Below are 26336 nucleotides of genomic sequence, written 5' to 3'. Positions count from 1 at the left end.
AAAATATTTTATATATATTAAATATTAATATATATAAGTTTTATATATAATGTATAATTATAAATTTTTATGTGAAATTTTATATATAACATATATATTCATATATGAAATAATTTCTTATTATAATTTATAAATTATTACATAAAATGTTAATATTAAATCACTAAAAGTTTATAACTAATACTAATATATAACTTATAACTATACAAATAGTCTAATATTAATACTATTATATAGTCTAATATATTAATAAAAGTATAAAACAGTTTTTTTTAAATCAATTTTTTTTTTATAAACAAATTTTTAATGACAAATTGTGAAATTTATATTTTAAAAAAAATCGTAAAATCGGACCGGACTGGAAACCTGTAAAACCGGAAGTACCGGTTTAGGAGAGTAACCGGTGCGTAATCGGTTTTGAAAAATACAAAACCGGTACATACCGGTTCGGTCTTAGATTTTATCCAAAACCGGACCGGTTACACCCCTAGATAGGAGTCATCGGTCTGAAGATTTTCTCTAAAGAAATATAGAAAAAACAAACATAAGATGCATGCAAGCATGTTAATTTGAAGTTCCTTCTTTTTCTATATTTCTTTTCATTTTATTCTCAATTGAAGGATTCTTTTTTTTTTTTTTTGAACACTGCAAACAGCGAAGATGGAGTTATATATATGAAGTCTTTCAAAATAAAAAAGAAACCCATTGATCAATGGTATCGACATAAACAGATCTAGGTCTTGATCATAACTTGAAGCTAGCATGTAGTAGTACTCATGTTCAGTATATATTGTAAAATATGGTAAAACTAGAGAAATTTTTTGGTGCTCAATGCCAAAACAGAGCAATATATTGCAGTATAAATAGAGTTTTCAGTTACATCAATATTATCCAAAATCTACAATTCAAAATATCTTTACAATTTAAACTAGTAACGTGGTAGCTGTGTATAACATTTGAATTTGAATGGTGTCGTATATCCTTCTGTTATGGATGATCATTATCCTCCTTCTATTGTGGATGATCCTTGGGAACTAAAGAATCGGTCTTGCATGTTGAGACATGAGAGGAAAGTCTAACATATATGGGTGCTCTATCTCCATTCTGTCACCAAAACATGTATATTGTTAGGACATGGAATATACACACACACACATACATATATATATATATATATATATATGATTCTGTTGATTCTAATCGTTGGAGTATTTTAAAAATTAATGCCTTGGAATTAGGCCTGCAACCCGAGCTGAAAATACCGGGTTTGTGCCCAACCCGACCTGAACATCACTATTTAAGGTGCCAACCAGATCCAAACCAACCCATCAAAACAATATCGGGTCGAACCCGTATGACCCAACCTCGGCTTAAAAAAAAATAAAAAAATACTTCTCTTTCTTCTTCATCGATAGAGGACCTTGTTTGTACACATTTTCTACAGATGAAAATTTTCAACCCAACCAAGAAAAGCAAGTTGCATGATAGATTAAGCTTATACATTTCTAGATCATTCAGCCAATAAGTTCTGTTATTTTTTAAAACTCTCATCGACCAAACATGAGATCTATAGACAAGAAAAAATGTATCAAAGACAACAAGTACCCCAACAAATCCTTCAACAACGATGAGATCTATAACAAATCCTCCAACACAGAAAGCCCCCAAAAAATCCTCTAACAACAACATATCTATAACAAATGAAACCAGAAACCCAATAAACAAACAAAATCACTAGACTTGAGGAAACAAAAAAAAAAACAAAGCGTAGGTACTAGGCCCTTCTAGACACCATCGGGTTTGAAGGTCTGCTCCATATTTCTCTCCCTTGAAGGCTTTTGGGTTGCAGCTCTAAAAATTGAGCTAGTTTTTCCAGATGATTTTTTTACCTGGTTTTATTTTTTCTCTGCCGAAGAAGAACAGATTATGTGCCAACGTCCCTCTCAGCGATTCTCTACATCTCTCTACATCTGTCAACCTCCATCTCTCCCTAGTAATTATAATGGCCATTCTTTTTTTAATTGTTCAATTAATTTTCTAAAAAGTGGACCCCATGCCCAGTAGACCCTTCTTAGTAATTAGGTAGTGGTTTAAGTTGTTTTTATCGGATTGGTGAATCGATTATTACACTATTTGAAAAGGAAGCTTAATTCACTGATTCAGATTGAGAATTTCTTCTTTTCTCTAATCATCTGATCATTCTATCAATGATCCCAACAAAAAGTGTTCTTTTTGTTGGCACCATGCACATATGAAGATTAAATGAAATACTCATCATTCATCAATTTCTTGTACTTCTTCCAAGGCATGCACTTGATCTGCTAGTATGTGTATACATGTGCTGGCTTATGGCATACAAAGGCTAGATCTACTTTGCTTAATACATGCAATACTACTGCTTGACGTCGATGCATGCGCATTGATTGGAAATAAACTTAAAGCAACTCTAATTTGTAGTCCTGATCTTATGCATGCCTTCTAAAGGCTATCGACTACTTATTGCATGTCATCGATCAAACTGTGATCTTTTCTGTTTCCATATATATGCATGACATGACATACTGCAAACTTTAGCAACTTAATAGTCATCTCCATCGAGTATATAATCAATATAATTAAAATCTGATCTTATCCTTCTTTTTATTTACAGGATTTGAGGAGAAGACATACTGATTCAAAGGCTTGTTTATAAAAATGTTCCAAGCCCTTTAAACAATATTGGATGGAGTATCTAGCCATATATGGTTATAATTATATTCGATTTCAATCCTTTTCACCTTGTCAACTGATCAAACTCTAGACAATTCATGCACAAATTACACCTGCGTTGATTAGTGGCTACAGTTTAACTTGATCATCAAGTAATTACCTGCTTTTGTCATGCATCAATTTAGAAACTTCAAATTAATGAGAGCACTCTCATTGGAATAGCCAAAGCTAAATCTAAGTTTTAGCTAATATGATATGAATTTGTCTTTGTCTGTTCCATTCATATCAAATTCTCACATTAGATTATCCATTTATTCTTTATATACTAATAAAATAATATTAATTTAATTATTACAAAAATTTAATTTATTTAATTTTATCAATTATATGTTAATTAATAATCATATTCTAATTAAATTATGGATTAAAAAAATCATATTTTCAATGGTCATCTAAGAAATAATTTGAATATTCATCTTTTGTACTAGTTCAATATTTATTATCTAGGGTTTGGTTATATCATAATTCTAGAGTTAGCTTTCCAAACAAATTTTAGAGAAAAGGAGAACATAAGATGGCCCTCGGTGTTTATCAATATTTCATCTTCTGAATAGCAATGAATGCATTTATAATTAGACTAAATTTATACGAAACATATCCATTATTCGGATCGATATTACCACAGACTTGCGCAGCAACCAAACAAGCCAGCCCTATTAATATAAATTATCAATGCAATGTTGTATCCAATAATACGATATGTACTTAAATAAACAATTACATATATGAGGAAAAAAGACTAAAAGCAAAACCAACAACAACTAGAGTTCCAGGAAGAGGAACTAATTTTGCTTTCGAATAATAGCATGCCTTTTAATAATATTTGAATAACTTACAATAAAAATGGCCGTAACTCTTTCCAAGCCTCTTGATCTCCTTATCCATTTTCCCAGTAAGCATCAATCCAAACATCTTCAAATCATACACTAGGGACCAAATTGGATGCCCAAATGTTGTCGGGATATTCCCTTCGATGAAGAAATGACTATACCATACCAATCCATTGTTAAGAACTCACTTATGTTTGTTTATGTAATTAGGATGGGAGCTGTGAAGGAATAATGGACGCAGAAGGAAGGAGATGAAATGCACACATGCTATTTGTGGAAATGGCTCAATGGCCAAAAGATAGTATTGTCAATAGGGTTCTTCGAGGGAATCCCTTAACCTCCAAAAGTTCACTATAGAAATATGATTTTCGATGCCCACTGATTTTACATCATTTTCCATATATTACATTTCCCTTCTGACATCTAACTAACTTTACTATTTGCTAAGATGACTAAACTTGACTCAATAAGAATGACAAACTCACTAATACACATCGTTTGGATTTCCTCACCAAACGTTACGTCTAACTGATATATACTAACCCACTAACCTCCCAAAATGCACCATTTGGAGTCTTTAATTACCAAACGGTGCATCTTACTATTATTAGCCCAGACCCACAGTGATTTCCCAAAGCACTGCGCATCATCCCATCTTATAAGCCTGGTCTCTACGCACCGTTTAACTACTTCACACACAACACTTACAACACGACGTTGTTCCCACTTCAACACTAATTCCACTTTCACTTCACGAACTCAAACACTTCCACACACTTCCATCCCTTATAACCTTCAGTTCCCTTCTTCTTCTCCTGCTAGTGTTCTAGCCATCGGAGTCTTGACAAAATCTCCCCCCATCAAAGTACATTGCCCACAAGGTGTGGGTAAAGGTCTTGAAGTCGCCGCAGCAATTCCCAACTACTTTCCTCAATAGGCACCCTAACACATTTCATGAGTACCTTGGTGATAGCCCTATCTCCTTGCTTTCTCACGTGTTTGTCAAGGATCTGCTCTGGTTCTGGCTTCAACTCACCCATTTGATCTATGCGCAGAAGAGAGGGAAAAACTTAGATTTGAGAACCAAGCTTCTTCTTCAAGCATGATACGTGGAACGTCGGATGGATCCTGGAGGACTCGGTAAGCTACTGAACCCATTCTTATCTCTATTTGGAAAGGTCCATAGTATTTGGGGGCTAATTTAAGATTGTGTCTCAGTGCTATGGTTTTCTGTCTACAGGGTTGTAGTTTTAAATAAACCAGTCGCCTGCTTCAAATACCCTCTATGTTCTTTTTCTATGTGCATACTGCTTCATACGATTTTGTGCCTCACTGAGATTGTTTTTCAATAACTAAACAACTAGGTCTCTGTTCCTTAACACCTAATCTGTCGTTGTAGTATTGCTGGTCCTTGGGACATAGGATAGTATAGTAGGGAAGGGTGCCCATACACGGCTTCAAAATGAATCATTTTTGTTGAAGTGTGATTGGTGGTGTTATACTACCATTTGGCTATAGGAAGCCAAAGTGACCATGTCTTAGATTTCATCCCTGCATAGCACCTCAAATAGCATTCCAAACACTTGTTGAGAGCTTCAATTTGACCATTTGTTTGGGGGTGATAGGCCGAGCTGAAGTATAGGGAAGACCCTTGGGAGTGAAATAGAGTTTGCCAAAAAGAACTTAAGAAAATGGGGTCCCTATCTAACATCACAAACCTAGGGAACCCGTGTAACTTGAAAACATTCTTCATAAACTCCTCTGATACTATCTGAGCAGTGTAGGGATGGGCTAAGGCTATAAAATGGTCATACTTATAGAAACGATCAACAACCACAAAAATGACACTAATCCCTTAGAGTTAGGCAACCCATGAATGAAATCAAGGGATATATCAGTCCAGGGCTGATTTGGAAATGGGAAAGTTGCAGCAATCCAGTTTGATGTGTAGTCTCATAATTCACAACCTGGCAAGTCTCACACTCTTTAAATAGCTGTTTAATATCCCTCTTCATTTCCTTCCAATAAAAATTACGCTTAACCTTTTGATAAGTCTTTTAATACCCTTAGTGGCTAGCTTGGAGATTGTTGTTAATGTATTGAAGTACTTTCTTTCTAAAATCCGAGTCAGGAGCTAATACCAGTCTTCCCTTTTTAATAATAAAGCCTTGTTGTAAGGAAAATCCCTTCGGAATTCCCTAATTGGTGTGTAGCTATTTACACAATTCAGCCAACTCTGAAGAGCCTTGGTAACTCTTTTTTAATTCCTCTATCCAAAGGGAAGTTGGAAAGGAAATCATAATCGAGCATGAAGCCTCTTATAATTCATCTTCCCTTCGATGCAAAGAATTTTTCTTGAGTAAAGAGGTAAAAGAGGAAGCAATAAGCCATAATTTTGGATGAATTTTCGATAGTACCCCGTGAGCCCTAGGAATCCTCATAAGGCTTTCACATTCTTAGGCTCCGGCCACTCTAACATTGTGGCAATTTAAGATGAATCAATCATCACTCCCTTAGCATTAATTATATGACCCAAATAATCAACTTTATTCATTGCAAACCTACACTTAGATTTCTTTGCATACAAACAATGTTGTTTTAGCATGGTTAAGACTCTTAGGTGAATCATGTGCTCCTCTCGAGACTTGCTATACACCAATATATCGTCAAAAAATATGAGCACGAATTTTCTCAGAAAATGTTTGAAAACATCATTCATCAACCCTTGGAAGGTGGATAGAGCATTGGTGATGCCAAAAAATATCACAAAAAACTCGTAATGCCCCTCATGAGTACAAAAAGCAATTTTAGGAATTTTACTAGGTACTACCCTGACTTGGTGATAGCTCGATCGTAAATCGAGTTTAGAGAAGATCGCCGAGCCAAAGAGCTCATCTAGCAATTCATCTATGACTTGAATAGAGAACTTAGCCTTCAAAGTTTCCTTATTGAGTACTCTATAATCCACACAAAGCTTTCAACTACCATCGGCTTTGTGAACCAGCAAAACAAGTGATGAAAATGGACTAGAACTGGGTCTAACCACTCCTAACTTTAATAATTCAGCCACTATCTTCTCAATTTATATTTTTTGGTAATAGGGGTATCGGTAGGGTCTATTGGTTATGGGTTGAGTGCCCTCCTTGAGGACTATTTGGTGGTCATGGTTAGGGGTAGGGTAACCCTTGCGGCTCGCTGAATACATTTTTAAACTCCTGCAACAATTCAAAAGCTTGTCCATCCATGTTTTCATAACTCTGTTCCTTTCCCCCGTCACACACAATCTGTAAGAGAATTCTCTTCCTCTTAGCCATAGTTGCTTTAAGCATTTTGTCACTATCCTCTACAACTGACGAATTTAATTTCAACTCCTTTAATTCTATTATAGGGCCCAAGGTCTCTAACCATTGGACTCCTAGTACAATATCACACCTAGCTAGGTCTAATAAATGAAAAGGAGGTTGGAGCACATTACCTTGTACCTTCAACTGTATTGTTCTGCACATTCCCTCACTGCTTAGGCTTTGACCATTAGCTACTCTCACGTTTAAATTGACTGAATAATCCATTGCCAACTGCAACCTTGAGATCAAGGCTAAATTGATAAAATTGTGTGAACTACCCGAGTCCACTAGTATAACCACTTGCTCCCCCTTGTACTCCTCACTAACCGCATAGTTCTAACTATAGGGGTTCCAGCTATAGCAGCCAAGGAAATCTCAAGTTCCTCCTTGTTGCTAGGCAGTATCTCCATCTGTTTGTTTTCTTCTTGTTTTTTACACTGCTCTTCTTCTTCTTCTACTATTCTTCATCCACTTGCAAAAATAGATTTTTGGGGTTTTACAAGTGTGGGTTGGATTCCATTTCTCGTCGTAGTGGTAACACAGTCTCTTTCGTCGCTTCTCATCCATTTGCATGGAGGTCATTGGCTTAATAGCACCCATAGGTTTCCTCCATTTGTTGTAACTGTCACTAGAATAAGAACCTTGGGAAGAATTTCCCATCATTACTGTGTTGCTCTTCTCCCACATAGGTTTGCTAAATTTTCTGGTCTACTGAGATATTCTTCTTGTATTTTTGCTAACTCATATGCTGCATTTAAATTTACAAGATTCAACATGTGGACTAGAATGCGAACCTTATCCTTCAAGTTACTGAGGAAGTAGCTCAATTTGAGAGCATCCAAGAGGCCCCTCAGTCGATTGGACAGTACCTCAAACTAGGCCATATATCCAGCCACAGTGCTAAACTGTTTTAGCCTAGTCAATGCCTCCATTGGATCATCATATGCTTAGGACTGAGCACCGACCGAATCAGAGTCAGAATGGCCAACCTCCGACTCCGACTTTGTTGGAGGTTGAATCTAACCTTTGACTCCGACTTCGAGATGCACTACCTTTGCTCCGACTCCGACTCCGACTTCGATTTCGACTTCAACTTGTTGGAGTTAAGTCAGATTTTTGGCCTTTTTTTTTTTGCATTTTTTAGTTTCATATTTGGCCCACTTTAAAAAATTAAAAAAAAAATCTTTTTTAATTTCATATTTGGCCCACTTTAAAATTTAAAAAAAAAAAAAACTTTGTGTGCTTCCAAATTTCAAATTTTTAAAAAATTACAATCTAAACTAAATAATCCACTTTTGATTATAACAAAAAATACAACTAACTAAAAACAAGTAATATAGTAACATGCTGTCAAAAATTAAAAAATAAAAATAAAAATAAAAAGAAATCCAACGTTTTCTAAGTGCAAACCAAATTAAATGTTCCCTACAAAGCAACAACAACAAATTACAAACTTCCAAAGCACCAAAATAAATTAAATTACAAACTTTAAATGCCCAACAAATGTTCCCAACAACAATAAAGTAAATGTTACAAATTTCCAAATGTTCAAACTTCTAAATTGTGCATGAAAAAAAAAATGAAAACATTAGTAAGGAAAACAACCCCAACTTTAATTTTAATCACAAAGTCAAAAATAATTTATATTGTTGCATCACTATATAAAAATAATTTGAACATAATACTCACTAGGCACTATGAGTCTACACACTCAACAATAAAAATAATCCGGCCAATTACACAGGTTGTTTTCAACGTTCATGTCAACATCATGATAAACTAAGCATGTCAAAGATTATACAAAGAAACTTCCATTTCCAGCTCAAAGTCACGTATAGAACTTTAAAAAAAGAAAAACCAAATTAATGGTAAAAAAATGAATAACTTACTATCAAAGCAATCCAAAAGAACAAAGATATGGCTTTGACCTCCACCTCAATCAATCCCAAATATAAATGGATAAAACAAAATAGATAACAGATCTATATAACACACAAAGTTTCAATAACGCCTTGAAAAATAATAGGAAATGATAAGTAATAACCGAAACTTCCTAAAATTACAGACTCCCTAAAATAATAACACTAATAATATAAATTAAAGATAGATTCATATATAAAAGAAATTAAAAGATTGTTGGATAGTAACTCAAATCTCAATCTATCAAATTGTTAATCATCTTTACGAAGTAAGCTGGCCATACAAGTGGTTAATTTTACATTAAGATGTTAAAGTATAGGAGGTTACTATCACAAAATGTCAAAATTAACATATATAACAACTTAAAAAAATCTCTAAATAAATTACTTGAGTCTAACTTTATATCTCTCCGCATCATCAATGGTATCCGAATAATTTTAACTCAAGCATATAGAACAACCAATTTTGTGCACACATAAGAGCCTCTACAATTCTTTAGTTCTTGGAGCTAAAGAACTCCTAAATGAATCTAGAACACGACCTCCTATATTAAATGCTGATTTAAATGCAACGGTGGTGATCGGAATGGCCAAGATATCTCTTACTATTCAAGCCAAAACTGGATATTTGGTAGAGTTGACTTTCCACCATATTAAAATTTCGAAACTCTCCATAGGAATCTCAACATCCTCCAAAAATATTGTTCTGGCTCCGACTTACAATCTATCAATGATGTTGATTTCCGCTCTTTATGGTAGTTTATCAAAAAGTCCAAGGGATCATCAATTGTACAGGTACTACTACTACTCCTCATTGATGCACTACATTCACCACTCCGAGTTGACTTGGATCCAGTTACGTGCCCACCAAACTCTACATATTGTTCATACAAATATTTCATATCCCTCTTCAGGAGTGCAACAAATTCTTCATCTCTCTCATCGCCTAATGTTTTATTGAACCAATATACTTGAGTAACCAATTTGTATTGTGGATAAAAAATGACAGCAATAAACAACAACCGATTTATTTTTTCAAGATCACCCCAATATTTATTATACTTTGTCTTCATTCTCAAAGTCATTGAACTCAAGCATCGATTACTCTTGTCACAAAAAGAATTCAAGTTTTTATGAATATTAATAAGCTCTTGGAAATACAAATTTAATGTGACATATAGTGTACCAGAAATACGCAATGTGACATTATAAAATACATGAAGAAACTTCAAAAAGTTTCCTATGGTCTCCCAATTATCAACCCCAGGAACACCTAGACCCTTTTTCCTATGTCCATTCTCAGACAAATAAACTCATGAGTAGGGATCCTCATCAAGCAAAAGTTGGAAGGCTTTTTGAAACTTCTCATACATGTCCAACATAAGAAAAGTTGAGTTCCATCTAGTAGGCACGTCAAGACAGAACATTGAACTTTTAACCTATCAGCACAAGACTTGAAAGTGGCAGTCTTTGAGGAGAAGACTTTACATACTAATAAAATTCTAGACCCTTATGATCAAGTCATCAACATCTTTCAAACCTTTGCTCACAACAGGGTTTAAGATGTGTTATGTATACCTCATGTGAATAAACTCCTAAGCTACAACACAATCCTCACTTCCTATTTCCCTTGTTCTCAACAATCAATAGCGGAGTCGTTAGAGGTAACATTGTCCACCATAATTGTGAAGATTTTGTCAATGCCTCAATCAAGCATACACTCCTTCAACTCCCTCATAATCATTACCCTTTGTGGTCGCTAATCCGAACAAATGAAATGATTCGCTTATGTGATGCCTGTGAGAGACCAAGGGGTTTCGGAGAAGAAATGAAGAATCAGATGAAATGGGGGGGAGGGGGGAGGGAGGGAGCCAGGATAACTTAAACCTAAACAAATTAAACGGCGTCGTTTATTTCACCGACAATCCTTTTTTTTAAATACTTATGTAATACAATATATAGAATACTAAGATATATATAAATATAAACTATATATAGTATATTATACTATGATATATATATATATAGTATACTATGAATCTATGATATATATTAATATATATGAATATTACTAATACTATTAGTAATCCACAGCATTATGGCCTATTTTATATATAATATAGTATTACTATATCTTAGTGATAATATAGTATTATCACTAATACTATAGTGGTAACATATATGCTACTAATAATATATTAAATGATGGTTAGATACACTTTTTTACATGAGTGTATATGATCAAATGTATATAAATGTATTTATCAAAATTAATATATATTATGACACTAAATAACTATATACTATACCAATACTAATAGTAATACTAATACTAAATACTATATTAAAGTGATATTAATACCCTATATAGTTATAGTGATATTAATACTAACATATCAAGTTAACTATACTATTATACATATATCATATTTAATACTATAACTCTTATAATATATTAATATATACTAGTATTATATATTATACTATTATAGTGTTACTACTACATATAGTTATTAGTATATATAATTATATATTATAGTGATATTAATACTATATATAGTTATAGTGATTAGTATAACTATATTATGATAAGTTCTAGTGATTTAGTATAAGTACAAGTTATAATTATAGTCTATATTAGACTATTAGTATTAGTATAAATATTAGTATTTGTTATAGTGATATAGTAATAGTATTAGTATAACTATATCACTATAGTTAATAGTATCATATAGTGATATAGTAATTAATACTATAGTGATTTATATAGTAATTTATATATAGACTTAAAGTGGATTACAAATAATATTAGTATTAGGTTATAAAATGTAATTAATATATTAATGTATATTAGTATGACTAATGTATTTATAAAAAAGAATATGTTGATAATTTATTGGGTCAAAAAATGTAATTAATAAAAGATATTGTTATATAAAATTTATATGATTAATACTTTAGTTATTATACATTAGCATTATATATTATTATAAATTTATAGATTAGTGTGTATCCATTAGTATTACATGTTATTATACATTAGTATTATATGTTATTATATTTATACATTAGTAATTTAGTGTTACATGGTAGTAATAGTGTAATAGTATGATATTTACATATACTAAACTATTATTAGTCAATTTAGTTTATATATATTATAGTATAAATATATTATTTTATAATAATTAGTTCATGCTAGTATATTATTGAATTTAACTAACTATATAAGATAAAGTTATATAAAATTTAAATGATTAATATATAGAAAAACACATATTTTTATAAAATATGTATAAAATTGGAGGCGGAGTTAGAGGGCAAAATTGGAGTCAGAGTCAGAGGGAAAAATTGGAGTCAAAGTCAGAGGGCAAAGTTGGAGTCAAAGTCAGATTGGAGTGAAGTCGGTCCATCAACAACTCTGACTCCGACTTCCAAGGGGAAAAAAACTCCGACTCCGACTTGTCAAAGTCGGAGCAAAGCTAAATTTTCAGATTTTTGCTCAGTCCTATATATGTTGTCAGACCAAAACAAAGGAGCAAGGATATGGTGAAGGTCTCCCAATCTTGGCATAATCCCCCCTCCATAGCTTTTTGGTACCACACAAGGGCTTCCCCACTCCATATGATAAGAGGCCATTAGTAATCTGTGAGGCATAGGCGTTTGGTCAAAATCAAAATAATGATTGGCTTTAAAAATCCATGCTGCTGGGTTGGATCCTTGGAAATGGAGAAAATCAAGTTTGACCCCTCTCAAGCCCACCCTTCTCTGATTTGGGTTCTCTTGCTCCAGATGAACTTCATGCTATAGAGGAGGAATGATGTGATGTTTTTTAAAGAAAGTACGCATCATGTCTCTGATTTCTTGAACATTTGTTTTCAAATCAGTGATATCTTGTTGATGATGGGCAACATGGTGTTGTAGAGGCTCTTGTTGTTGGTTTTTGGATCTTGTGGTCTCTTCCATAGGATCGGCGGATACTGATACCAATTGTTAAGAACTCTTTTCTGTCTGTTTATGTAATTAGGATGGGAGTTGTGAAAGAATAATGCACGCAGAAGGAAGGAGATGAAATGCATACAAGCTGTTTCTGGAAATGACTTAATGGCCAAACAATAGTATTGTCAATAGGGTTCTTTGAGGAAATCCCTTAACCTTCAAAAGCTCACTATAGAAATATTCTTTTCGATGCCCACTGATTTTACATCATTTTCCTTATATTACATTTCTCCTCTAACATGTAACTAACTTTACTATTTGTTAAGATGACCAGACCTGACTTAATAAAAACGACAGACTCACTAGAACACACTGTTTGGTTTTCATCACCAAATGTTGCGTCTAACTGGTATATACTAACCCACTAACCCCCAAAATGCACCATTCGGAGTCTTTAATTCTCAAATGGTGTGTCTTACAATGATTAGCCCAGACCCACGATGACTTCCTAAAGTACTATGTATCATCCCAATCATTCGATCTTATAAGCATGGTCTCTATTATCGTTTCACTACTTTTCACACAACACGACGTCATTCCTACTTCAACACTTATTTCATTTTCACTTCACGAACTCAGACACTTCCACACACTTCCATCCATTCTAACCTTCAGTTCCTGTAATAATATATAAGATTGAGAAGAATATTTGTGTAATGGATAGTATTTTTTGTATTGAATCAGATCTGTAAAATGACAGGGATAATGCTCTCTTCGAGGGGAAGCTCCTCCAAACAGCGTGAACAGTAAAATCTTCTAGAATAATCTCTCTACTCCTCACAACAGACTCATATACTAATAAAATGAAAATACTATAATGCCCTTAATATAACTAGGCCCAAGGCCACTTGAAAACTAACTAAATGTCTAATAAGGCCTACGGCCTCATGGTCCACGACCCAGGTGCTATCTTTATTCTTCAAACTACAAGGCCCATAGCTCCCAAAGCCTTCACACTACGCTTCAGACGTGAAGATACGGAGATATACGTAACTTAGGGTTCACTTCAACAACAACCCAGTTTTGTCTTCTCATTTTGTCGGCGTCGTGTGACAACTCCCCTCCCCTTCACAAAACCTTGCCCACAAGGTGGGGAAAATTTGAACAAAGGACATGGTAAGGCTCCCACGAAGCATCTTCCGTCGTTCCTCCATGCCATCGGATCAACAATTCCACGAGAGGTTTGTTGTTCACTTTTCTCATCCTTCGGTTTAATATTTCTTCCGGTTCTGGCTTCAAGCTTCCATTTTTATCAACTGGAGGTAGTGTAGTGATGGGGCTAATGTGCTGACCCACTTTCGGCTTTAGTTGAGAAACATGAAACACGTTATGGATCTGTGATGAAGGGGGTAATTTCAGTCGATATGCAACCTCACCGATTTTTTTCTCTATTTGATAGGGCCCATAAAAACGTGGTGACAGTTTGAGATTTTTTCTTTGGATGAGTGATGACTATCGATAGGGCTGCAGCCTCAAGAAGACCCAGTCCCCTTCACGGTAGTGTCTCTCCTTTCTTTTCTTGTCAGCGTATTTTTTCATCCTTTCCTGAGCCTTGACTAAATTTTGCTTCAACAGGTGCCATAGTTGCTCTGGGTTTTGCAAGGTCAGCTCCACTTCTTCTACTCTTGTCGTGCCTTTAATGTAATTGCATAGCTTAGGGGGTGCATAACCATATAGTGCTTCAAAAGGAGAGATCTTTAGAGATGCATGTTGACTGGAATTATAACACCATTCTGCAAGTTCGACCCATAGTGCCCACTCTTTAGGTCTGTCTAATACATAGATTCTTAGATAATTCTCCACCCACTTATTAACAGCCTCGGTTTGCCCATCCGTTTGAGGATGATAGGCAGTACTAAAGGCTAGTTGAATGCCCTGTAAGGTAAAGAGTTCAGTCCAGAATTTGCTTGTAAACGTGGGATCTCTATCTGATACAATAGAAGTAGGCATGCCATGTAACTTAAAAATGTACTTCATAAAAAGTTGGGCCACCCCCTTAGCTGTATAGGGATGGGACAAGGGCACAAAATGGGTGTATTTTGTAAACTTGTCAACAATGACCCACAATGTATTGAACCTCTCTGAGGTTGGTAAGCCTTCCACGAAGTCCATGGTAATTTCAGCCCATGGTCGAGATGATACAGGTAAGGGCTGTAAAAGCCCACTTGGAAGAGTATTATCCACTTTTACCACCTGACACACATCACAAGCTTTTAAAAAACTTTTCACATCATTTTTCATGCCTGGCCAATAAAACTCTCTTTGTACGCGGTGAATGGTCTTGTCAAAGCCCAAGTGCCCCCCCATGGGGCTGCTATGCAACAAGCTCAACAGCTTGTTAATAAATGAGTTGTCCGCTGGAATATACATCTTGCTTTTGTAAAAAATGATTCCATTTCTAACTGCATAGGGGCTGTTCAAGTCATCACCTTGGTACTTCCGCAACAGCTCCTGTGTCGTTGGATCGGCCCCATATAAACCCTGAATTTCTGTGACCTAATCCCAACTTGGTAGTGATAACATAGCCACTGTCACTTCCTCAAAGCTTTCTTGTCGGGAAAGGGCATCGGCCACAACGTTCTCCTTACCCTTCTTATACTGGATTAGGAAGTCGTCCCCCATCAACTTAGAAATCCATTTTTGCTGCATATTAGTGCCTATTCTTTGATCCAGCAGAAACTTTAGGCTTTGGTGGTCGGTTTTGACCACAAAAGTCTGCCCTAACAGATAAGGTCGCCATTTTTGCACAGCTGAAACTAGTGCAAACAACTCTTTCTCGTATGTCGACATTGTTAAAACCCTTCCTTTTAAGGCTTTGCTGAAAAAAGTTATCGGCCTTCCTCCTTGCATTAACACTGCTCCAATGGCCTCTCCTGAGGCATCACACTTTATAACAAAAGGGGACTGAAAATTAGGCAAGGCTAGCACTGGTGGCTGTGTAACAGCCTTCTTTAATGCTTCAAAGGCATATTGGGCTTCATTTCCCCATGTGAAATTGTCCTTTTTTAACAAATCTGTTAAACGGGCAGCAATGGCTCCATATCCCTTAATGAACTTACGATAGTACCCCGTCAACCCAAGGAATCCTCTTAGGGCCTTAACGGACCTTGGAATGGACCAATCCAACATGGCCCTCAATTTTTCTGGGTCGGCACGTACCCCCTGTCCAGAAATGAGGTATCCCAAATACGACACTTCTTCACAACAAAAACTGCACTTGCTCATCTTGGCATAAAGTTGATTACCCATTAGGGTGTCAAAAGTAGCTTTTAAATGATCCAAGTGAGCTGCCTCATCTTTGCTGTAAATAAGAATATCATAAAAAAAAACTAAAATGAACTTTCTTAAGTAAGGTTTAAAAACCTGGTTCATTAAGCTCTGAAATGTGGATGGGGCATTTGTTAGGCCAAACGGCATCACTAGGAACTCGTAGTGTCCCTCATGTGTGTGGAATGCCGTCTTAGGAATATCTTCTGGTTTGACCCGTATTTGATGATAGCCCGACCTTAAGTCAAGCTTGGAAAACACCGTAGCTCCATGTAATTCGTCAAGCAGCTCTTCCACCACCAGAATAGGATATTTATCCTTCATTGTGGCCTTGTTTAAGGCCCTGTAATCCACACAAAGTCGCCAAGTTCCATCAGCCTTTCTCACCAAAAGAACGGGTGAGGAGTAAGGGCTTTGGCTTGGGCGAATAACCCCTGAGTCCAGCAACTCCTTGACAATCTTTTCAATCTCGTCTTTTTGAAAATATGGATAACGATAGGGACGCACAGAAACTGGTTGAGTTCCAGGTTGGAGGGTAATGGTATGGTCATGGGAACGGGTAGGGGGTAAGCCTTTTGGTGTGGAAAAAATTTCTGGGTATTGATGAAGTATTTGCTGAATGTTTGGTGGTATGTTAGGCTGGCTGATTTGTGGGTCCATTAAGTGTAGCAACACCCCTTTGTTTTCCATTTTATTGTGTTTTTGAATTGGTCCTTCTTCGATCCATGTATTCATAGTGAGCCCTTTTAACTGTACAGCTTGATTTTGGAGAGTAAATTGCATAGTAAGCTCTTGGAAATTCCATAAGATGTAGCCCAATCCTTGTAGCCATTGTATACCAAGTACCATGTCACATCCCGCCAATGGTAATACATACATATCCAGCAGAAACATTTGCCCTTGAATAGCCACCTTCACCGCCTTTACTTTCCCTTCACTGTCTAACAAGTCACCATTAGCAACCTTAACTCTCACCTTTTCATCATAAACAGGGAGTGTAATGCGGTCCAAAACTGCTGGGTCAAGGAAATTGTGGGTGCTTCCGGAGTCTATGAGAATGGTAACCCATTGACTTCCCAACTTTCCCTTTACTCGCATTGTTTTTGGACTCAAGGATCCAATAATTGCATGTAATGATATTTCTGGTGATTTTTCAGGATTCAAGCTGTCCAACAACTCCTGTGGATCCTCTATTGGTGCAACAACCTGTGCTTGTTCCTCGATGTCTTCTTCCACCTCTTCAATCAGATAAAGCCGTGGTGTTTGGCAACGATGGCCAGGGTGCCACTTGGCCTCACAATGGTAACATAAACCTTTTTCTCTCCTTATTTTCATTTGGCTTTGGCTGATTTTGTGGACTGGAACTACAACATTACCTTGGTAACTGTTTGGGGTAGTAGGATGATGGTTGGTGTGTGTTTGGCTCGGTCTTGACTGATATGGATTGGGTAACAGTTTAAGAGATGGTGGGTCATTGTAGTGGGGCTGTTGGTGTCGTGGGGTTAATTTCTTATGGAGAGAAACTTTCTCCTCCTGAATTCTGGCCAGCCCATAAGCTTCCATTAAACTATTTGGATTAAACATCCTAACAGTTAATCTGATTTCATCCTTTAAGCCACTGAGGAAGCAGCTTAGCTTATAAGACTCTGATAATCGCCGTAGCCGATTAGATAATGCTTCAAAATTAGCCTTATATTCCTCCACCGTACCCACTTGCTTTAGCCTAGTTAATTGTTCCATAGGATCATCATAACTAGAAGGCCCAAATCTGAGCAATAAAGCTGTCACAAACTCCTCCCAACCAATCAACAAACCTGATTCATCTAAATCTTGAAACCAAACTAGTGCCTTACCCTTCACATGAAAGGACACTAACCGTAAACGATGTTGTGGAAGTGTATTGTGGAAGGTAAAAAACTGATTCACCTTATAGAGCCATCCATGAGGATCATCCCCATTGAAAACAGGAAAAGCTAACCTTACAGCTCGAGGTTGAACATCTCCTGGGTGATTTACCAACTGTTGATTTATGGAATTATTTCCAGTGTTGCTTGGTCCAGCTGATAATATTGTGTTAACTTTACGCAGATTTGATGCCATTGTAGAAAATTGCTGCATCATAGCTTCCATTTGCCGTCTCATTGCCTGCATCTCCACGCTGATTGTAGTAAACTGGGAATCGGTCTGTTGGATGTGAATTTCTGTCGAGTGCTTGAAGGATTGAAAGCCTTCATTGAGATCTTTGAGTCTTGTGCCTTCAGCCATGATTTCAAAAGCAGGAAAGGGGCTCTTGATACCACTTGTAACAATATATAAGATTGAGAAGAATATTTGTGTAATGGATAGTATTTTTTGTATTGAATCAGATCTGTAAAATGACAGGGATAATGCTCTCTTCGAGGGGAAGCTCCTCCAAACAGCGTGAACAGTAAAATCTTCTAGAATAATCTCTCTACTCCTCACAACAGACTCATATACTAATAAAATGAAAATACTATAATGCCCTTAATATAACTGGGCCCAAGGCCACTTGAAAACTAACTAAATGTCTAATAAGGCCTACGGCCTCATGGTCCACGACCCAGGTGCTATCTTTATTCTTCAAACTACAAGGCCCTTGGCTCTCAAAGCCTTCACACTACGCTTCAGGCGTGAAGATACGGAGATATACGCAACTTAGGGTTCACTTCAACAACAACCCAGTTTTGTCTTCTCATTTTGTTGGCGCCGTGTGACAGTTCCCTTCTTCTTCCCCTGCTAGGGTTCTAGCTGTCAGAGTCTTGACATCCATACCCGAAGAATGGAATAGAGAACAAGAGCCACCGGCTAAAGACCATTGAGCAAAGCAAGAAGAATATTCCAATAAGGGTGCCCACAAAATGCCAACGCCTCATGGATGGTTTTGACTGCTGATTTACATAGAAGGCCCAGAACTCTTCTAAGTTCCTAAAATTCATGTCTTGTAGGAAACAAAACAAATCCAGTTTGAAAAATATGAAATTATCTCCCAAACCTCTTTCTTGATAATCCTTATCAAGATTAAATACCCAAATCAGAATCTTGATTTTTGGGTTTGTTTGACCCAAAGATGTGATCTGGGTTTGGTTGATTTTTCAACGAAGATGATTTGAGCCTAGTTTGGTTCTGGGTATGCTTCAAATCATCATTAAGGCTTCAATTGGTTTCAGGATTTGAGCTTAGTTTGGTTTCAGGATTTCAAGAGGTTTCAAGATTTTAGCTTACTTTGGTCCTGGTTAAGGGTTCGATTGTGATTTCCTCTATGGTTAAAGAAAAACAAGGTTAATAATGGTTTTAATTTCCAAAACCATGATAAGAAAAGGCCCCATAACTTTGCTTTCCCATTTTTCTCCCACAATTCTCAGAAACCAACCAAAATTATTGACAAAATCATCAACTTAAAAATAAAAGCAAGCCTACCCACAATCAGTCGATGACAAATCATGAAACACTAAAGAATTGCAGACATAATACTTTTGACATCCTATTGTCGTCACACATTGCATGAACAACCAAAAAAAAAATACAAATATGAGGGTTAGAGCACACAAACTTTAGAGAAGTAGATGGGGAGAGAACTACTTGTGTGAGGAAGATAAAACACCTGGTGGAACTGGGAGAGGAAAAGACCACGCGGGATCAGAGACCGAGAGAGGAGAGGATGGTGCGGTGGAGTTCATGGTGGTGCAGTCTGAATATGTGATGTTCTCCGCTCCTTCTACGATTTCACAAGGGTGAAACAAGGAAAAGACGTATGGATATGAAAGTGGAAAAAAATTAGAAGGAAAATAATTTACGGTACTAGCTTTGTGAAAAAATATCATGAGAAGATAGAGAGAGTGTTCTAAAGAAATAATAAACTAAAGATTTGCTCCGTCTATAGTTACAAGCAAATTTGACTTTAATTTTAGATATACTGTAGCTAAAACTTAGTTCAGATCACTTTACCTAATTAAATACAGTCGATTTTTCATCTATAATAACTAAAAGGTAGCATTTATTCACCTTTAGATATAGCTATTCCAATGACAGATAAGTTTATGATACCCTTTACTATTGTCATGATCTTGTTTTGCTTTTACTCTCGTGAGATGTTTGGTTTGAGGAATCTAACATTTTTTAATTTCTTAGGTTTGCATCTTCGCGAATGCGATGTCTGATATGGAATCTATATATTGATTGATATGGAATCTATATATTGATTGAGATATCGATTTCATAAAAATGGGTGTTGTTAATTCGAATTTCCCATCTTGGATCCTTTGGAAGTTCAAGTTTCACTCATCCAAAGAAAAAAGAAAAACTAAATAAAATAATATTATAACTTGCTTCTAAGGCAAGAATTTGTCTACCAAAGTCGATCGGAAACCAAATTAATATGAAACAGCCATAAGGTTCCAAACTTCCAAGGATGCCAGCTTATGATACAGAAGTTTCTGTCTTGAAAATTAATTAAGTACTTCTGTTGATGACATGATGGCTACAGATCATGTATTTTATTCATTGTTAATGACATGATCTGTAACATGTGTGTGTATACACACGAACGGCTTGTTAGTTTCGGAATGCACCTGACATAATGATTTAAATAAAAAAAAAATGTGAAAAAGTCGATAGCTTATTTGTCTAAAAAAAAAATACAAGGTTAAAAAAAGACAAAAAATCAAGATTAAAAAAAAATCTAAATTTCAATAAAATATAAACATTGATTTACATCCATATCAGATTATCTATTTATTCTTTATATAATAATAAAATATTATTAATTTAATATTAAGGATTTTTTGGTAGAACATGATCTTTCATTAAATTCTACAAAGAAACTATACGTCAAATGATCAAGGGTCTTAAGGACCTTTTGGTAAAACATGATCTTTCATTAAATTCTACAAGGGAGCTACACGTCAAATGATTAAGGAATTTAAAGACCTTTTGGTAAAACAGGACTTAACGGACTTAATGGAAAAAAAAAATAATAACAAAAAAATAAAAGTTATTATTTACAATTAGATAACCACTTATTATAATAGAGTAGATGTATATATATAAGTTATGGCTCGCATATATATCATGCTGAGATATAATACTTGCATATGTACGCTTATTTTTATATAATCTCTATGTTCAAGACCTTTTCACATGTACAGAAACTTGATAAATGCAGAGAATAGGTAACATGATCTCTATGCTAATTAAGATCATGACACTTGATAATTTTGATATTTTTCATCCATTTAATGATAAAATATTTAAAAGGATAAGTTTCTACATATATTTCAAATTACAAGTGAAGTGGATAACTTTAATAATTTGCAAGCAAATTTTTTTTTTTTTTTTTTAAATGGTAGTTGAGGAATGTTTTTGTTTTTAATTTACATTTGTGTTGAACGTTGAACTCAACGACCTTTACATGATTTTATTAGTTTTTCTATACATGGTGACATTGATTCATATATTTTAATTATTGAGGATTAGGAATTCGTAGGCTGTTTGTTTGCCCCATGACAAGTTGATTATTTGACCTTGTCACCTTATCCCTTTTTAAACTCATGCCATAGAGTTCTTAGGACCCACTAGCGCTTCATAGCAAACTTGTGTATATTCAATCTGAATCTGAAATTCCCAGATCGAGGATGTCTTCGATCAAATTGGTCTTCTTTTCTATAGTAGTTCATCTGATGATTTCATCGTGCAATTTGAGTTAACGTATCGGACTTCTGAAAGTTATCTTCTGTAGAGTCACTTGTGACTCTGACATAGAAGTTCTTGATATTCTTAAGTTTATATGTTGGATTTGCTTAGCAAGATGCCTTTCTTCTTGGATGGAGGGATATTGAAGTGGTTGATCCTCTCGACTTTGGTCGTGTGATGGTGCTTAACAATGTGCATCGCAAAGGCTAGGTGTTTAAAGACTAATTAATCTTGTGGGACTCAACTCAACTCTTTTTTCTACTTGTTTATAAAAGATTAATTAAATTCTACTATGTTCTCTAAATTTTAATTAGAGTTTGTAATTTCAATCTCTCCTTTTAAGGGGGAGTGGACTACATGTATGTTTTCAAAGATAAGATTACTTGAGAGGTTCCTCAGTGAAAATCTCATTCATGGTGAAAGAGGATAGAGAGAATAATCAAATGAAACAATCTTATAGAATTTAATGAATGTTAGAAGATTACCCTCGACCAAATGCAACAAAAAAAAAAAAAAAATCTTCTTCTCTATTAGTGAAGCCTTTGTATCAACAAATTTTATCAAGTAACATTCACGATGTCAAGTAAATTCAGTGTTAAAGTGTGTAAATTCAGTAAATTTCATTTAAAAAAAAAAGTAAAATCTATTATTAAAAAAATAATTTTATTATGTCGATTCTAGAATTATCCACTTTTTCAAAAAAAAAAAAAAAATCGCATCTTAAAATTGTAATTTGTAAATATCATTTCTCATCCATAACTATACGTGTAACGTTTCTTCTCTTCACCATGGGCTCGCAATTGGGAGATGCATAATACGTAATTCAATGGCAGAGAAATGGGCCCAGCCCACTAGTCTTTTACTTTATTTTCCTTTTTTTTCTTTCTCGACAAAATAATGGCTCTTAAATTCTTAATAAACAAAGAAAAAGAGAAATGCATGCACAGTGTAGATCAACTTTTTTTTTTTTTTTTTTATGAATAAATATAGATAGAAGTCACTATTGGGAGCATCTATTTTGCATACATGATGTAGTATCATGTAGACCACAAATCTCTCCAACTGAGTGTTGGAAACAATCAACTAGAAGCAGCCATGCAGTAAATGCAAAATATGCACTGTTATAGTTGCTTCTCTCTAGCATTACTCTTTTATATATATATATATATATATATTTTATTCAAAAATACTTGAGTCACAAATAGATTATATAAAAATAATTTCACAAACTGACGAAAATTCACATAGTTCGTCAGATTGTACTTTTATTGTAAAATAGATCTAACAAATCATATGAAACCACATCAGTTTATAGAATTAATTTTGTATAATCTCTTTGTGACTATACTAATCTTCATTTTTATATATTGGTTTTTAAAGTGAAAATAGCATTACCTAAAGGTCATTAATGAAAAAGAAGAGGGATGGATGCCATATGTCCAAGGAGTGAGTAAAAAAGATAATGAATTATCAGGCAATTTTTGGAGAGACTAGTCTTTTTGACGTATTGTTGCTCTACAACGGATCTCCAACTTTATTAAAAGCTACTTTTGCTGCTTGAATGCAACGTTATTAGGCTCCATTGTTATCCTACTTTCTTTTTTCTTTTGTTTTAGATGGGAAAGCAAAAACTAAAGAATCAAAAGGCCTCTCCAGCTGGGCCAGTCTGTCCTGTCCTGTCCTGTGTATTTTTGCAACACAACTTTGGATGGAAATAGCCGAAGAGAATCCAGAAAGAACAAAAAAATGGTGGGTAATCGATGGAGGTTCAAGCAATTTAGCTTATCTTCTGCAATGGCATAGTCTTGTTCATACCATTGACGCCATTTTTTTCCAAGCTTCTTTACTTTAGGCTTATTCCATTGACTTGAATCTGGACATGCTTCTAGAGGACCTGAGAAAACCATTTTTTTCCCATTTTAAAGGCTGGCTGTCAAGATTATGTTGGGTTGAACCAAAAGTCTTTCATGTCATAGTCATTGCGTATTCCTGGATCTTACTGAGATTGGATATTGGGAATATACTCATCTCCAATTACACCTGTTAATGCAGAACATTTTAAGTAGCTTAAATAGACGATCGCTTAAAATGTGTCGTATCGATGAATATGATTGGAGAAGACAAAATCTAAGATGAAGAACTTGCTCTTTTGAGTATAATAATACAGATTACTCATAAACTCTGTAAAATTTTGGAACTTATAATACAAAACAACACTCATCTATTGGCAAGAACATAGGAAACTGAAAAAAAAAAAAAGGAGAAAAAAGATGCACTCATTGAAAATCTGTAAAGAATATAAACATACTAAGTTGCAAACTTTCTCTGAAATGATCTTGTATACTCTGGTGTAACTAAACATTATTTGAAGGATAATTACATCAAAATATATATTGTACCCCTATTTTTTTAATTAGAGGCAGCTTATTTACTCTGAAATATGCTTTTTCTTGGTGCGGATGAAGCACCAGCAGCTACCACTCCCATGCCTGCATTACATCCAAAAGAAAAAAGGGTCTCAATACTAAATACTAGTTAATAATGAACACAAAATTGAGCTGAAAAGCAGAAAAAAGATTAATCTCCTATGATTAGATATGTAATCTGGTATAGATTCAGCTGCATCAGGTCGGCTTAAGGTAATGTGTTATGTCCAATGTTAAACTCAACCTTGGCTGGCAGTAAAAGTTTCCAATTAATACAGCACCTGTGACTTTTCAAGCCAATATTTGTAATTAATGGGTGTCTGTTTGTATTTCAATATGTTTGGAAAATCTCTAGTAATAACAATGTTTTGAGCATTAAATGAATATGCACTTAAATATTGTCCCCAAAACCTTACCTATTCTATATTGATAGCTGCAAAATTTATCCCACCATAAATTTTGGCATGCCCCGTTTGGATACAGAGAAAATTTGACCCGTAATTCTAGAGAATTTTTGAGCTAAAACTGAATTTTCAAAAGAATAATCATTGATTATTGACTGAGAATTGTTAGGGGTAACATTTTTTTCAATGGGGTTTTTTTTCTTTGGCAAGAACCCTCATGAGGAACTGCAGAAACAGGGCTCCTCTGTTTCACACCAGAGCAGCTTCTCCAAAAACTTAAAAGAAAAATTTGGAACCATCTTTTCAAAGATTAACCAGATTAATTCTAGAGATGTTACCAAAACTATAAACTAATTAGTATTCAAATTTTGAGTAATTATAACAAACCTGCTGCTGCTTCTGCTTCTGTTTCTGTCGATGCTGCTTCTGCTGCTGCTGCTGCTGCTGCCGCTGCTTTTCATGCTTCCGCTATTGCTAATCGACCCACCACTTTCACTCTCCCCGGATACCGAAAATCTCTTCTTCCACCACTCCTTATCCACAACCTTTGCAGATCCATCCGGCACCGGAGGCTTGGGAGAGACTTTTGCATTAGTATTTGTGACAGACTCATTTTTCTTATTGTTCTTCCTCGACCCTAAAAACATGGGAAAGCCCATCTTAAGATAAAGCCCTCCGCCATCCATGCCGCCGGTACTTCTTCTCGCGAGTGCTCTCTTATCACTCATCTTCTTGCTGCTCTCCTTCCTATACACAACTTCAGCACTCGGATTTCTCTCTTCGGACACGCTCTCTCGCGGAGGTTCAACCAAGGGCTGCTCCACGAGATCCTTCAACGTAAGCTCGTAGCACGACTCAGGCATGTTCCGTACCATTTCCATGAGCTCCTGCTGGCCTCTGGCAATGGCTTCGGTTCTCGATTTTGGAGACAGGCTCCGGTAGTGGTTTGCCCGGTGCTGAGGGCTTTCAGGCGGACTTGTCGTCCATAAAGGTGGCGAACAGATATCAGAGTCGTCGACCGCCTTCTTTTCAGGTGCAAGCCGCACTTCCATGCCATTCCAGCTGTTATATTTCTTGTAATTTTGAGCTGCTTTTCGAGCCCGCGAACCATAGTTCCGGGCTTGATAACTATCAGAACTGTCACTTACATGACTGATGTGATCAGAGAATCGGGTACCATTTTGGAGCAGTTTTGTCCCAGGATCAAGCATGGCTGTTTTTTCTTTTTGTGGGAAAATTCAGAGGAAGAGCTGCGAGGCTGAAACAAACAAAGGTGTGTGATTGAGGTTTGCTTGGAGGAGAGGTAGGTTTAGGAGCATTATCATGACCGACCCTTTTGGTCTTCTTGTCATTTTCTCGGAAACCAAAGTTATTAATGAGGGATTCATATCGAAGAGCTTAGGCACAAATAGTCAAGGTGTTCTAGATGATGATGATGGAGGGGCCAGATGGCCATCTCTTTCTCAGATTTTTCATATTTTTTGTAACTTTTTTTTAACATTTTATGTTGTCTTTTGAGGAGCTTAGGCTTTTGTTTTCTTTTAATGGGGCGTGGAAAAAAGGCTACCCATATACGTCTGCCTCCACGTGTCTGACTTTCTCTGCTAAATATCCTGCATCCAGAACGTATCTGTAGGGAGGTATTTTATTGCTTAATTTAAAGAATATA

General features: G+C 35.5%; 2 protein-coding genes across 2 annotated transcripts; both read right to left on the bottom strand.

Annotated features, from left to right (window-relative positions):
* Positions 1 to 1011: 1011 nt before the first annotated feature.
* On the bottom strand, positions 1012 to 19085 carry LOC118348755. Its single transcript, XM_035691087.1, has 4 exons — positions 18914 to 19085; positions 3606 to 3782; positions 1606 to 1691; positions 1012 to 1104 (listed from the first exon to the last, which is right to left on the bottom strand). The coding sequence occupies exons 1-4, from the start codon at positions 19083 to 19085 to the stop codon at positions 1012 to 1014; spliced, it is 528 nt and encodes a 175-aa protein (XP_035546980.1).
* A 4906-nt stretch (positions 19086 to 23991) lies between these two features.
* LOC108981371 lies at positions 23992 to 26041 on the bottom strand. The gene is made up of 2 exons (XM_018952493.2): positions 25055 to 26041; positions 23992 to 24326 (listed from the first exon to the last, which is right to left on the bottom strand). The coding sequence occupies exons 1-2, from the start codon at positions 25876 to 25878 to the stop codon at positions 24266 to 24268; spliced, it is 885 nt and encodes a 294-aa protein (XP_018808038.2). The 5' UTR covers positions 25879 to 26041; the 3' UTR covers positions 23992 to 24265.
* Positions 26042 to 26336: the final 295 nt, after the last annotated feature.

Source organism: Juglans regia, chromosome 6, assembly GCF_001411555.2.
Source record: "Juglans regia cultivar Chandler chromosome 6, Walnut 2.0, whole genome shotgun sequence".
NCBI classification, from domain to species: Eukaryota; Viridiplantae; Streptophyta; class Magnoliopsida; order Fagales; family Juglandaceae; genus Juglans; species Juglans regia.
The sequence above is the reverse complement of the archived record's forward strand: the minus strand, read 5'-3'. Positions and strand labels throughout refer to the sequence as shown.

Bases quoted from the DNA above. Each gene is read 5' to 3' on its own strand.
- LOC118348755 (XM_035691087.1), bottom strand. From the start codon at position 19,085: ATGAATTTTAGGAACTTAGAAGAGTTCTGGGCCTTCTATGTAAATCAG. The intron at 3,783-18,913 runs GTCAAGACTCTG...AACATAAGTGAG, and splicing joins TCCATTCTTCGGGTATGGAT to TTCTTAACAATGGATTGGTA. The intron at 1,692-3,605 runs GTAAGTTATTCA...CATTTGTTATAG, and splicing joins GAGTTACGGCCATTTTTATT to ATATGTTGTTGTTAGAGGAT.
- LOC108981371 (XM_018952493.2), bottom strand. From the start codon at position 25,878: ATGCTTGATCCTGGGACAAAACTGCTCCAAAATGGTACCCGATTCTCT. The intron at 24,327-25,054 runs GTTTGTTATAAT...GATGTAATGCAG, and splicing joins AGAAGCAGAAGCAGCAGCAG to GCATGGGAGTGGTAGCTGCT.